The sequence below is a fragment of the Rousettus aegyptiacus genome, unplaced genomic scaffold (genome assembly GCF_014176215.1).
Source record: "Rousettus aegyptiacus isolate mRouAeg1 unplaced genomic scaffold, mRouAeg1.p scaffold_m13_p_16, whole genome shotgun sequence".
NCBI classification, from domain to species: Eukaryota; Metazoa; Chordata; class Mammalia; order Chiroptera; family Pteropodidae; genus Rousettus; species Rousettus aegyptiacus.
In genome coordinates, this window is record NW_023416291.1 from 12436347 (window position 1) to 12451102 (window position 14756).

Genomic DNA, 14756 nt, shown 5'->3' on the forward strand with positions numbered 1-14756 from the left:
GTTTTGATTTGCATTTCCCTAATAGCTAGTGATGTTGAGCATCTTTTCATATATTTGTTGGCCATTTGTATGTCCTCTGGGGAGAAGTGTCTATTCAGGTCCTCTGCCCATTTTTTGATTGGATCATTTTTGTTGTTGTTGTTGTTGTTGTTATTGAGTCATATGAGTTCTTTGTATATTTTGGATATTAGGCCCTTATCAGAGGTGCTGCTTGCAAATGTATTTTCCCATTTGGATGGTTGTCTCTTTACTTTGTTGGTGGTTTGTTTTGTTGAGCAGAAGCTTTTTAGTTTGATGTAGTCCCATTCATTTATTTTTGCTTTTACTTCCCTTGCCTTTGAGGTCAAATTCATAAAATCCATTTTTAGTCTCAGGTCCTTGAGTTTAGTTTCTATGTTTTCTTCTATGCATTTTATTGTTTCAGGTCTGTGTTCTTGGATTGGAAGAATCAACATAGTCAAAATAACCATATTACCTAAAGCATTATACAGATTTAATGCAATCCCCATCGAAATCCCATTGGCATTTTTTAAAAAAATAGGAAAAAAATCATCAGATTTGCATGGAAACACAAAAGACCCCAAACTGCCAAAGCCATCTTGAGAAAAAAGAACGAGGCTGAGGCCTCACTCTGCCCAACTTCAAATTATACTACAAAGTGACAGTAATTAAAACAGCATGGTATTGGCAGCAAAACAGACACATAGACCAGTGGAACAGAACTGAGAGTCCAGAAGTAAACCCATATTTAAATGGGAAATAATTTTTGACAAAAAAGCCTAACATACAGTGGAGAAAGAAAAGCCTCTTCAATAAATGGCCTCTTCTCTACTGTTAAATACCCTGTTTCTGACTACCTGCCAGTGACACAGAAACTCAAAAGTACCTGCTGAATCAATGAAAAATTAAAAGAAAAATTTAAATGAGTAAGTGAATTATAAAGGGTATACTACAGAAGAATTAGAATAGTGGAAATTCCATTTAGAGTGATATAGGAAGATTGTTTTGGAACAAGAAATATGTGAGTTAAACTTTGAGTGTGTGTGTGTGTGTGTGTGTAAGGGAGGTGAGTCATGTATGCAGACTCCTCATGTGGATATGTGTGTAGGATAGAATTGCAGGAGAGGGGAAATATGCTTTGATAGAGATGGTAAAGCCAAATGGTGGATGTTATTGAATATCTATCTTCATTTAGTTTGGTTGGAACTGTAGTGATGGGGTTAACGTAGGATACATATGAAAGAAATAACTGTGGCAATGAAAGCGAGAAGTAACGGATTCGAGGTGAAGTGGTGGTAAAATTTGTAGACCTGGTGTGACACATGAAATATTATATGTCGACAGAGTTGGAAGAGTTAAGGCTGACTCAAGCTTATAAACCTGCGTGACTAGGATTCCACTGACAGAGACAGGAAAGGTAGGAGGGCGGTGTACTCGTTGGGATCGGGAGGAAGGCAATGAAAGCATGAACATTCGACAACATGTACACTCAGAAACAGCCAGAAGACGCTTGGAAAGGTGGCACTGGAACTCGGCTGACATAGAAAAGATAAATAAATTCATCTATAATAACTACTCACCAAAAATTTACTGAGTATGTCCTATAAGTTAAGGGCATCGGCCAGGGTTCAGCGCAGGAAACGGAACTCAGTCATTTCCAGCAGAAAACACTTTAGCACATGTCCGTGGGCAGTTAGATATTCATACAATCATTGTAAAGACTGAAAGAACTTCATGTCAGCAGTGGACCCTTATCAGGCTTCTGGCTTCAAGCACTTCTGATCCAGCTGTCAGGAACTACTATTGCCACCCACAGGTTAGAAAAATACTGCTCCGATGGCTTCCACCTATGTTGCAGTCACAGGCACCCCACCAGCAAGCTGGGGAACGGATGATAGATATGGGAGTCTGCAATATGCCTGTTCACCCACACTGGTGCAGAAGGGGAAACGCCTCCTGCCCCCTTGCTGTGATCCTTCTAAATACGGGATATGTGGGTCTCACTGGCAGGAATTATATGATAATCCTGAACTCTCGTGGTAAGCGTTCCAAGGAAATGTGATTGTTAATCTTCCAGCCCTTAAGTTTCATGTGGTAGGACTTCAGGAGAGTGAACCATGGTGGGAATGGATGCCGAGTGCCAACGAATAATTCTAGCACAATTGACATTGGACAAAGAGCTATATGTATAATTTATTACTTATTTTTTCATCAAGAAATACTGAGTAAGTCATACTACTACCCTCGTTTTACAGAGAAGAATGTAAAGACATAGAAACATTAAATAACTTGACATATGTCTGCATCTAACAAAGTTGAGGAACCAAGATTTGAATCTGGACATGCTGATTCAAAACCCCACTTTCCTTAGCCCTGTGCTGGAGTCTTCTCTTTAGAAACAATGGTTGACTATCTCAAATGAGAGCATGTCAAACGAGAAAGGAAGAATGCTGAGTCTGGGCTTTTGGGCTATTCCTAAGCGTAAAAAGTAGCGCAGAGGAAGCAGAAGTTGTAGTTGAGACTAAAGAGTGTTTAGAAAGGTTTCAGGGTGATGGAGTGCAGCACAATCAGAGATTGATGAGCAATGGTTTAAAAATTGAGGAGCAATGCTATTAAGCAAAAAGCCGATCAGTATCATCACTGCTTTTATTTAATTCTAAAACGAAGGGCTATAAAGTCATATGTGGTAGGAGATAAAAGGTAGCCTTTAATAGTTGAGTACAACATTCTTAGTATTCTAATAAATGTGTTTTCCCATTCCCCTCCCCTTTTCACTTAATATTTATTTAAAAAATGTGTTCTTGAGTCATCCTTAGTCATCAGGAATGCTGAGAGGACAGAGAAGCCAGTGTCTGATGTTATGAGGAGCCACAGAATCCTGTCCATGGGCTTCTTTGGCTTAGCATGGGTACTGGCTTGACGTGCTCCAACCACACTAACCCGCGCTCCTGATTCACTCTCTGGAGATACCAAAATATAGCCCGGGAACAGATTTTCTGAGTCCCTGTTGTACTCTTGACTTTGAGTGAGTGTGTCACTCTCTTGCAGCGTTGAAGGAAACTTAGCATGGATGTTTAAGACGACAAAGTAATACCGTTTCCCTCAGGTTGCTCTTCTGGTTTTATGGCTGGCAGCATTTTGCTATAATTCACTATGCCTTGTTTCACCACAGGGCTACCTACAGCACTGGGTCCTGCTCAGATGTGGAAAGACAGGTTAGGATGAACATATATTGATGGTGATATTATAGAAAAGGAATGTTTCTTGCTGCAGGATCAGGTATGTTCTTGAAATTCTCCAGGTGGTAAAACTTGATTCTTTCCTGACATGCAGTCTAAGGTTTCATTTGGTTAATGCCTTTGCAGCAAAATCTAATGAAAACTCTTTGGGATTTGCCTTCTGCTATCAACCGCTATGATGAATTAGAAATGATTGGATCCAAAGAGCAATATGGAAAAGTTATTGCCTGTGCTCAAATGATGGTACAAATATCCTTGACTACAACTATCAGTGATTTGCCCAACGTTAAGCACTGGCATCTGGTTCATGAACCTTTGATTTAAAATCGTGGTTGTTCTTGCTCCCTGAAGAGCAACCCTGAAAGGCACGTCTTGCTAGTGACTATGAGACTAACCTTGAATCAATGCAAAATTTGCATCCTGATTGTGGTCCAGCATAAAATCAGTCTACTCTCTTTGAAATATTTAGTCTATTCTCCTAATATTTTCATTAAGTTTAGGACATTGCTACTTTTATGAAAATGAAAAAAATAAAATGTATAATAGAGAGAAAAAGACAGAAACATAAAAATAAAAAAAATCACATTTATTTAACCAAAAACATACACACAGTGTACAATGAATATGGTTTCCACAGAATAATAAAACAAAATGATATTTCTCCAAATGCCAATATAAAATGCTCTAACCTATTTGTGCTTCATTTTCTAGGAATACATATTATTGTTTCATCTAGAAAATATATTTAACACAAAAAGAAAACAAATGCCAATGTTTCGAATAAGTACCACAAGAATCTGAAAATTAGATGTTAGGTTAAATAAAATAATAAAATATTTACATGAGAAGTATATGTATGCAAAGGGTTGAACATGCATAGTGAAATGAGTGTCCTTACAGAGTGAGACACCGGAGTCTGCCTTTTGAAAGTTCGAAAGTTCTTTGACATGAAATATTTTTTAATATTGATAGTGATATAAAAGCATCGCAGACTATATGGGTAGTATAGCAATCTTGCCAATACTAGAGTCAACATTGCTTGCTCGTTAACAAAAGCACACTAAGTCATCATTAAAGATGTAACGTTGGATTGTGGATAATTTTGATGCTTTCAGGAACATTGCGAATGCATTTGTAGTATGAGTGTGAAAATGAAACATCTTAAATAACTCTATTTACTAAAAGATAAGCCAGACACGGTTCATCAGGCAACTTCACTTATATTAAGTCTTTTCTCCCTTGATATTCACTCTCTCTGGGTGCTATACTTAATTGTGAGCTTTGCTGTCTTTTTTAAGTTTAAAATTTTAAATATTCGTGAAATCTATAAAAACTTGAGCTCAGGAGAGACAATCACATGTACTTTTTTTTTGTTGTTAATATTACAACTTTTTTTCTACCTCCTTGTTATTAATAGCCAGATATGATTTGTTTCTTTGATATCAGAAATACTTTAGGCTTCCTCTTACTTGGTCAGAAATAAAATTCACAGTGACTAATGTGCACCATAACCCCAAATTTCTATACCTTAACTCTATACCTAATTGGCTTGCAATATTTTATCTAAAACATTAATTTCACTTCCCTATTCTGAAAGACAGTTTTTGCCATAGGCAGCATCTGTTTGGAGAGAAAATTTTAACTTAAAACTGTCAGAGAAATAAAAGATACAATATATTGGGACTTTATATAGCAATGAACATAAATATGGGAGTGGGAAGCAGAGCTTTTGCAGGTGCAGCTGGGCCAAATGAATGTGAATTCACACTGAAATTGTCAAACAGTGACACAACTCGGCAAATCACTCTCTTCAGCAGTGTATAATTTGTAAAGCCTCCAGGTCTTAAGAACAACTTGCCTTCAATATGTTTGCTTCCCTCTGTAACTGCTGATCACAGGTTTTCTCAGACCAGTTTCTTAAAGCTGTGATAAAAGTTAATTTAGTTCCTACAAGGTTACATAATCCGCCCTGTATATTGTATTAAACAGTTGATATGCCATCCCGTTTGGAAATCAAACACCGAAAACGGTGATTTAGCATACTGCCAGAGTTTAATTTGTTTAACCTAACAGTTTGCGTTTCAATTGAGCTATATTTATTAGAATCTGGGCACAGTAACATGTTACTGTTCTTTTTTTTTTTTTCTTTCTGCTTTTAGCAAATGCTAAAATTATAAACTTAAAAATTGGTACTGAAGCACATTTTCAGTGATACTCTAATTAGGCTAACATTTCCCTGAATTTAGCCCAGAGTCGTTATCGCTTCCTCTCAGGCTGAATTGCCAAGATTTTCCTTGCCAAACATCATAGAGAGATGCGTGTCTAAATGTATCTCTATGATTAAATAATTTAATTATGAATAAAATACAAATGTCAAAGGTTACTTATAGCCTAATGGGAGTCTTTAAAGAGGGTAAAAACTACAACCAAATTACAGCCATCTGAAGATGAGTGATGGGATTTAATACCATTTAAATAATGGTATACTGATTCCAATTATTTTCTGGAGAAAAAGTGATGGTGGAATTCAATTGTGTTCTAGTAAATATTTAACAACTGGATTTCCAGGAACTTAAGGCCCTGGTGTGTAGCACTGGGCAATTTCAGTGGTGGAGCTACTCCCATCGTGGTCAATTTTAAGCTACCGATGTGGTGTTGTTGAACGTGGAGCCGAGAAGAGATCAATACACAGTAGCACACTATACTACAGTGTTCCCAGTGTGCAGATACAGCTGACATAAATAACCTCAAGCCCAGAGATAGACTGTAAAATGTCGTAAAACAATTAGGATATGGTAGTTTATCAACTTTGCTTTTAATAAAATTTTCAATCGTATTTTATAATTTAATGGTTAATGATGCTGGTTTCTAACAACTAGCTTATGAAATTCCTGAAAATTTAACTACGAACCGTCAAGAGTCGGCACGAGTCACTTGCAGCATACCACTGGTACCCGGCCCCCTTCCTGGCACCTATCAAACTTTACATGGGGTGGGGGGGTGGTGGTGATTTACTTGGGGAAAGAAACATTATACAACTAATTCCTTTTCCATCTTAAGTCTTATTTTATGCAAAATACTATATTTAGTTGGGGGAACAGAGGGAAGTAGCCTCCAGGCAGATGCTAGCTTTTCAGACTCCAGTTTTCGGAAGAAAAGGTGTTATTCTTATGAAGTAAGGAATGGAGATTAGGTGTGTGGCGCACTGCTTGAACTGGGCTCTTGGTCATTTTAGTGGAATTTGTCAGCTGGCTCCAATGCTTGCTCTGACTCACCAGATGATTGGACTGACCCAACTATTTACATCAAAGGATTGTTTTGGCAGACTGTAGAGAAACTCAAGGCAATATTTATAAAGAAGAAGAAAAAAAAAAACCCTTGAGAAATAAATAAATGGGAGCCTCTAAAGGTGGGGCTACTTTGGTCAAATATTTAACATTTTTATGGCCAGCTGCTTTGTGGGACACTTCCAGGCATTTGATCTTTTGTTACTGGATTCATAATCAGTATTAAACATAACAGGATTCTACCTTCCCTTGTTTTTAAATATGTTTTCTGTAGGACTCTGTAAATAGCAAATAACAGAATGGATATCTGCATTTGATAGCATTAAAGGGGAAATATATCTTGTGAGCGAAAAAAGTTATTTTGTTTGGAAATGTAATTTTCTTGGTTCAGTTTCTGGCTTGACATGATCTCCGAAAGTAGGCCTTCTGGTATATTTCTTAAATGAAAATATAGATAGAAAAGCACAGCAGGCTTTGTCTGTACAAAGGAGATTATAAAACCTGTTTAACCTTGGCTCTTTGATTGAGAAAGCTTTAATAAGAAATAGTGGAGTGGTTTTCCAAAGATACTTGGAATGTCCCTCAGGAATGGCAACACCGTTGTTGATATGAAACATAAATTTCCTTGATAAAATTCACTTTTAAGTGTGTGCACAAATATAGGCTTCATATAGGGAACTGCAGATGACTCTGTTAATAAACAAAAATATCTGTATTTGTAGCAGAGCAGGTCTGCCCTTTGAGATATCTATATTAGTACTCATTATGAAAGAAAACAAAAATCTTTGAAAAACATCTTCCCAAAATAATAATAAAAAAATAACCTTATTGTTGGCTTTCTAGTTAATAAATATTTTTTTTCCATGTGTGAGTCAAGAAGTTTCATTTTTACAAATGCAATAAAAAAATTCTTCTTTTTATAAGAGTATTTACAGGATGACAGATCACTTAAAGTCTCCTGGAACTCAGACTACCATTTGATAATACTGAAGGGAGAGTTCCAAGTTATTCAAAGTAAACTGTCATCCTAACCTCTCTACCTTAATCTAATGGGATAATGAAAATGACCAGAGATCTTACCATTTTCAAATGAAATTGAACAATTCAAAAGTTATATTTGATCACTGAAATGGAGAATGAGGTATAAAAAACACCAAGATAGCTTCATCCATGAATAGATCCATAGTACACTGCCTCTTTTTATTAAAAAAACAAACAAACAAACAAAAACAAAAAAACAACCAAAAACCTGTAAATAGTTTGGCAACTGCCTCTATTATAAAGTTCACAGTCATTAGCCAGAATAATAGATTGATGACTGTAGTATTAAAAGTCCCAACGGCTTACCTGAAATTTCTAGTAATTTGAAAAACCCAACATGAGCCTAGAGATCTGTCTGGAACCCTTATTTCAACAGGCATCTAAGTCAAAGAGCTATCACATTAGCCAAGGAAACCCCCATAATCTCATCTACTGAGTGGGGTCATAGCTAAGAGATGTCTGTGTAAGAAGCCTCTGGCATTTCCAGCGGAGACCTATGTTCTGGATAGCATGCTCCTCTGATGAAAAAGGAAAAAGAATAAATTCTTACAATTTGGAGAAAATAGGTTTCCTTCATTTAAACTGTTGTGCTCTAAGCTTTAATTCCAGCAATAAATGCCAACTTCTATTTAGTTAACCAGCATTCTCCTCTAATACTCATGTATATTTGGCATGAAAATTTGGAGAAGAGACAAGCCACAGGCTAGGAAGGTAAGAAAAGATTGTGATCACAGTTCTTCAATTATCTAGATGGGTGATTGGGGGTATGTTTTCCTTGTGCCTTGATTTACCTATTCATAATGGTGTTATACAGGATGATCTCTAAAGCAACTTCTAATTCGGGGTTTTACGAAACTTATGATATTAGGACAAATTTGAAATTTAGGTTAACAGAAACTATTGTTTTGGCTTATCATTAGCTATGGTTGCATATGTTTTAAAAGGCTTATTCACATTTACTAACCTATGCCAGACAATGCATGCTTACACCATCTACATTCTATACCAAGATGACAACTAGGAAACATTTTGTTGACTTTCACGAACTTGACTACACAAACTTCAGGCTGATGGAGATTTTCATTTTGAACATCAATAGGCCGATCATCTTTAGCTTCTTCGCCATTTTAATTCCTTGCATTGTTTTTGCTCATTATACTTTCCGGCTTTCTCTACTGCAACTTCTACAATTAGACCATACGACCCAAGTCAGAGTTTTGGAAAAGATGCTGTGTTTTTGAGAAGCATTTTTACTGCTTTACCGACACTGTTCATCTTCTTGTTTAGGAGAAGTAGTCACATCTTGGTGGATGACGAAAGCCTTTACGAGCATATCTGTACACTGCTCTGTGGTGTCAAGATCATGAGTTGACACTGCTGGATTTCAGTTCACTAGAAAAATATTTTTTAAATCTCAAAAAATGGGCTCTAAGATTCCCTGTGAGACAGACTATGAAATAATATCGCAAAGTCCTCCCCTTTACACTCCTGTATCTTCGTTTTGGACGGAGAGCCCCAATCTCTCAATCACCTCTAGTTCTCTGTGGCACCTCAGAATGTCTTGCATTCAAATACTCCATGAGTGAGAGTAACCCTTTCTGAGCTGATCTCAATCAGCGAGGGGCAGCACATAGAAGCTTAGGACTACAAAGGGCAATATTAGGTAAGATTTTTTCTAAATGGCTTTCTTTCATAGTAATATGCTGATAACTCGTTCAAGTAATTCCTAGATTTGGGCAAACAGCCCTGATCATCTCCCTGCACAAATTTACGACAATAAAAAATAAAAAAGATAGAGATTATCCAACTGAAGCGTGTTTGTGTTCCTGTTTATTTACATGTTGGTAAACTTAGGTGTCGGCTTTTCCGTAAGTCCCCTCTGGAGGTCTGTAGTACTTGGGGAAAGCCATCAGCTGGAGCATGTTGAAAGCATACTTTCTGCATTTGATATTCTTCAGTACATTCTCTATGCGGCATCCTTCTCTGGTGAAAGGGGAAAAAGTACAACTTCATGAAACATGGAATAAATAAATATGCTTTATTTGTTCAATGCAGAGTTGCAGCAACAGTCCAAGTAAAAATAACAAAGATTCAACTCTACATTTATTTTTTCACAAATGATGATACATCTTACAAAATTAAATCCTAGGCCAGGCCCAATACCATTATTGCCCTTGGAAAGAGATGATTAAAGTCTCTTTGCTCTTAACATATTTAAGGTTTAATAAACTCTTTAAATATAATTTGCTCCACAATACGGCTTCGCTTTAATTTCATAAATATATCTGCCTTTTAATAACTTCCCCCCCTCCACAAATTAGTTTCTTAGTCTCTTTAAAACACATTAAAATCTATATGTAGCCCTAAGGATACAGGTTCTAGGAATAAGGCATTTAATTTATTAAGTCTGGCCCTATAGATTTCTAAAGGAAAGTTCAATCTCTATTTTACTTCATTATTTTAGCTGTGCAATGGTGAGAAAAAATGGCTTTCGGGATAGCCTGGTCCAAGTCTCTACTTTATAAAGGAAGAGTGCTCCCGCACACGCGGTACCAAAGTCACAGGTGCTGAAAATGGTGCATCAAGACACAAACAAGATCTTGTTAAAAAGAATAGAAAAGTACTCTGAAAGCCGAATCAACCCAAACAATAGTTACAAACAGGTTAATTTAATTACAAAACATAAACAGCCATTCTCTCCAGAAAGTTACTTGACAGGAAGGAGTTAATTGCAACAAAGAAATAACAGAACTAACAGGTTAAAAAATCAAACAGAAGATTGCACCAGGTGATGGCAACGGGGTAAGCACAGTGGAAATCAAGTGTGGGACCTCCCACATCTCTAGGGCTTGTCTTGGGGTTTCAGTGTGTTGTGCAAATTCAGTCTTAATTTCTTTAATAAATTTAACGGGAAGAGGAACAGGAGGTGCAGAACTTCAAGCTTTCAGGATTCTGTTCTTTGTCTTATTCCAAAGACAGTAATTTAAAAATTCATCTTGAGCTAGTTAACAGTGGGAAACACTTCTCCATGAACAAAAGAGCAAAATAATTCACCTAATGCATAGTATTTCTTTTTTTTTTTTTTTTAGATCTTAGGAAAAACAAAGAAAACATTTACAATGCAAACATTTGTTTGTTTTAAATCTGTGCATCTTAAAATGTAGAAATATTACAGCGTTGCCCCCATAATTGAACGTCCATTGCCATTTGTAGAAAAGAAAGGAATACAACGTAAAACTTATTGGTATTTGGCTAACAGTAATGCGAGACTTAAAATAAGCCACACGACTAGCAGGTGGGAGCTGACAAGCAGCAAGGCGACTGGATAGAAGTGTCGAGAAGTTGGCTTGTTATCAGACAGACAGCCTGTTTCGGGGTCATCGGATTCGTTCAGGGCTCCCTGGGTTTGTCTGCTGTTGAAGAGGGTGGGGGAATTAGGGGAGAAAAGAAAATAGTATAGCATTCACACAGTAAAGACACTCAACCTTAAATATTCTGAAGTAGAACATGTTAACTTATACACGAGAGCTGTTTCGGATGAAGTTTGAAGCTACATAACCCCCAACACACTCTGTGTATTCTTTTTTCTCACTGACAAGCGTGATTTCTCATTGACAAACATACTGAAAAAGGAGATTGCTTTTGCTTTTGGTGCAAGAAAGAAGAGAGAGACATGATGATGATGATAGTCACATGGGTTGAAACTATGTGTATAAAGACGAATCAAATAAGCATAATAGCACCAGTAAACAAGACTGCGTGAATAAATTAAAATATGGATCAGCCCATAAAAAATAATTGATAAATACATCTTTGGAAAGCGAAATGAGAAACAGTATGCAGTGAAGCAAACGAACGTGTCTCGCACTTCTGAGCGCACCTTCTACCGGTATTGTATCTTTATAATGTATTTAACATTATAAAAATGATTTATGAAAATGGCATTTAAAATGAAACGTCTGACATGTCATCCTTGCCAGCCATAAGATTAGTTTAACAAAACCCAACTCAGCACCCTTCTGTTACTTTAGCTCATACATTACGTCGTTTCCTCCCCATCTTACTTAAATGAGGCCAAATCTATTTCCTATAGACTCCTGATCTTAAAAGAGATGCACATTTGCAAAGTCACACTTTGGACAATAGAAGATTCTAAATTTCCGGGCTGTGTATTTTCTGTGTAAGTTAAAAACAGGCATTTGTAATTGGACTTAAAATCAGCTCCAATTATGGCAAATCTGAAGTATGCCACAACGATATATGTTGAAAATAAAAATTCTTTTCTATGGTATATTTCATCAGTATTCAGAGTACTCAGAATTTCAACCAAACCCAGTTGTCAAGGAATGGTTTGATGTTTCTCAACTCCTCCAGGTTTTAAGGCAGAAAACTGGTTGTTGCTCGGTCTTACGAAGAGTGCCATGAAGAGGTTACTTCTAAACAAGCCCCAGAGCTCCCAGGGTCCCCTTTCGACCAGGTGCAGCCCCCCAAAACTCCCTACACAGAAATTTTTGACCAGGCATTGACCACGTTGGTGGCCACATTTGGGCAAATGATAGTCATAACTGTTTCAAAGAGCAGTCTCAGTTTAAAACACCAGATCAGTCACGCTGCATGTGCCCTTTGTGTCCTACTGTTTGGTAAGGCATTAAGGACCACATCGCCAGTGACAAAGTGACATAGAAGCTTCTCTGGAAGACAAAGGAAGGATTTGCAGATTTTCTCTTGTCCACTGGAAAAGTAATTTGGTTATTTGTTGAACTTTCTGCTGTGTATTAGGTGAGACCCGTGTAGAAGATGTTAGGATTTGATAACGTTCCACGTGACTAAGAAAAGTCTCCTTGTCCTATGTTATTTCTTCTATTAGATTGTTGGGGAGATTGAGATACCTATGCTGCTGATCCCAGAGAAATATTTTATTCTTTTGTTCAACTGATTGTTACCAGTGTACATCTCATTTTCGTATACTCTCTATTTTCTATGAATCCCATAAAGTACGCAGTAGAGTAACACGAGCAGAGGCGGCTGTGATATAGTCCGTAAGAGCACTGGCTCTGGAGTCAGACCACCTGGCTTCAAGCTTGGTTCAGTCATTTGCTAGGTAAGTGGCCCAGGGCCAATTATTTAATGTCCTGTCTCAATTTCCTTATCTTAAAATGGCATTAATAATACTAATACTTACTTCTTAGAGCTGCTATGAAGTATTATTATAAGTCGACATTTATAAAGTTCTTAGAACAGAGCCTGACATATTGTAAGCATTCAATAATGGTTATGATTGTTACATTATTTGTATATCAAGAAATATACACATCTTGCTAGCGTAGCTATAGAACCTACATAATAGGGATATCTAATCAAACAAGGTTTCGAGCCACTGATCTAGCCATTGGTGCTCGTTTGTGGACATACCACGAGGGTGGTGCTGGAGGAGCAGAGGGCCAATCACAGTTGACTTACATGGACATTATTTGTTAAGGCCTCTGCAAAAGAATTCGGTCGTGTACCACCCCAGCAGCCACATTTAGACAAACAACAGTCATAATTATTTCAAACGGGCCACACAGCAATCCAAATTAGTTTAGAACACCTAATCAACCATGTTGTGGTCTGGTTGAAAAGAATAGTTGAAAATAATTGGTCTATCTCATGCTTGAACAAATCTGGGAATGAGGAAAAAATGCTTCTCAAAGAAGTGCATTCCATACACTGGTAGCTTTGGGGTTCAGTCATAGATCATATGTGTGGGGCTGTGTGTGTGGTGGGAAAGGCTTGGAGAAAGGGCCGAGGGAGGCTGAATAGGTGACCTTAAGGTCTCCTTGGATTTTCAGATGCACAAAGAGAAAGGCTGGGAAGTAATGCCTGCCGTTTTACTACCCCGGTTCCAGCACCTACTAGCTACATAAACTTTAGCAAATACTCCATCTCTTTCTGTTATAATTTCTCCATATGCACAAGAAAAAAAAAGGGATTGTTAAAAGGATTAAATAAGATGATACGTGAAAAAAACTTAGCACAGTACCAGGTATAAAACAAGGCCTGGAGAAATGTTAGCTATTGTTACGACTGTTACCACTAAAATCATTCTCACTAACACGTCCTCCTGCCCAGTTTTAAGGTGAAGGTTATCTGCAGCAAACCTTAACAACTTTGTTGAGACATTGGTTCCTCTCCAGTATTCCCTGTTAGGAGAGAAATACAGAGATAGATCGATCGATCTATCTATCTATCTATCTATCTATCTATCTATCTATCTATCATCATCATCATCTATCTTCTCTCTATCTAATTATCTATCATCTATCATAGTGTAAATATTACATTCTAATTACAAATTCATGTTAAATATTAACCACAATCTGTCAATATAATGCTGCAGAAATTCTCTTTCCCAGAAAGGCCACACACACATAGATAGGTTCTAGCTGAGGTGCGGACCACAGGCCGACAGGACCTTGTAACTGTCTTTACTCCAAACACAGGAGACTAGCTTCCGCCAGATGGCTTGTTTTTTCTACAATTGCCAGAGCAAATGTAACATTTTCCAGTTCTTATCGTATATGCCTTCCAAGCAAAAATTACTATATTAAAATGTTGTCCTTTGTTTTGGATGGGCAGTTGTATAACTGAATTAATTTACTGATTACTAACTCGAATCTCCGGAGATTGCAATAGAACATTAAAAAGGCTTCATGCACAGTCATTCGATGATTCAGCTAGAATTGGAAGCAATGTGGCCTATGAGCTGCCACCAAACCTGAAGCTCGAGGCCCCTGACTATGTCACGGCATGGACACAGGGCCTCTTGGGGCTATTTACTCGCTTCCTGCTAAGAAAAGAATAAATGGTCATTTCTTCATGGCCACGAATGAATTTTTAAGCACACTGCAAGTGCAAACTGCAAAGGATATGTTAAGCAGTAACATCAGTAATTTCCTCGCTGGGAGATTATGACAAATAATTAATTAGTGGCTGCCTGGCAAGGTGCTCGGAAATCCACGTTACCAGTTTCAGCCTTCACTGACGGGCAGATTACCATGCAAGCAAATCACAATGTTATCTCCGCTGAAAACATGACAAAATCAGACATTTAAGGGCAGTTACTAAATCTGCAGGAGACGAAATGACTTTTTTCCTCAAAGACCTGTCAAAGCAATCACTTAAAATAGAAACAAGCAAAGGAAATGTC

General features: G+C 37.4%; 1 protein-coding gene across 7 annotated transcripts in view; it reads right to left on the reverse strand.

Annotated features, from left to right (window-relative positions):
* Positions 1 to 3810: 3810 nt before the first annotated feature.
* Positions 3811 to 14756, reverse strand: part of INPP4B (inositol polyphosphate-4-phosphatase type II B) — a 553469-nt gene continuing 542523 nt past the window's right edge. For 4 of the 7 annotated variants that reach the window (XM_036233517.1, XM_036233513.1, XM_036233516.1 and 1 more), the window contains one exon: positions 9586 to 10980. In XM_036233517.1, coding sequence (XP_036089410.1) covers positions 10806 to 10980 — 175 coding nt within the window. In that variant the 3' untranslated portion in view covers positions 9586 to 10805. Of the gene's footprint in view, positions 9551 to 9582; positions 10981 to 14756 lie in introns of those variants that run through there. The other 3 variants (XM_036233518.1, XM_016123282.2, XM_036233519.1) reach the window with 3 other exon arrangements.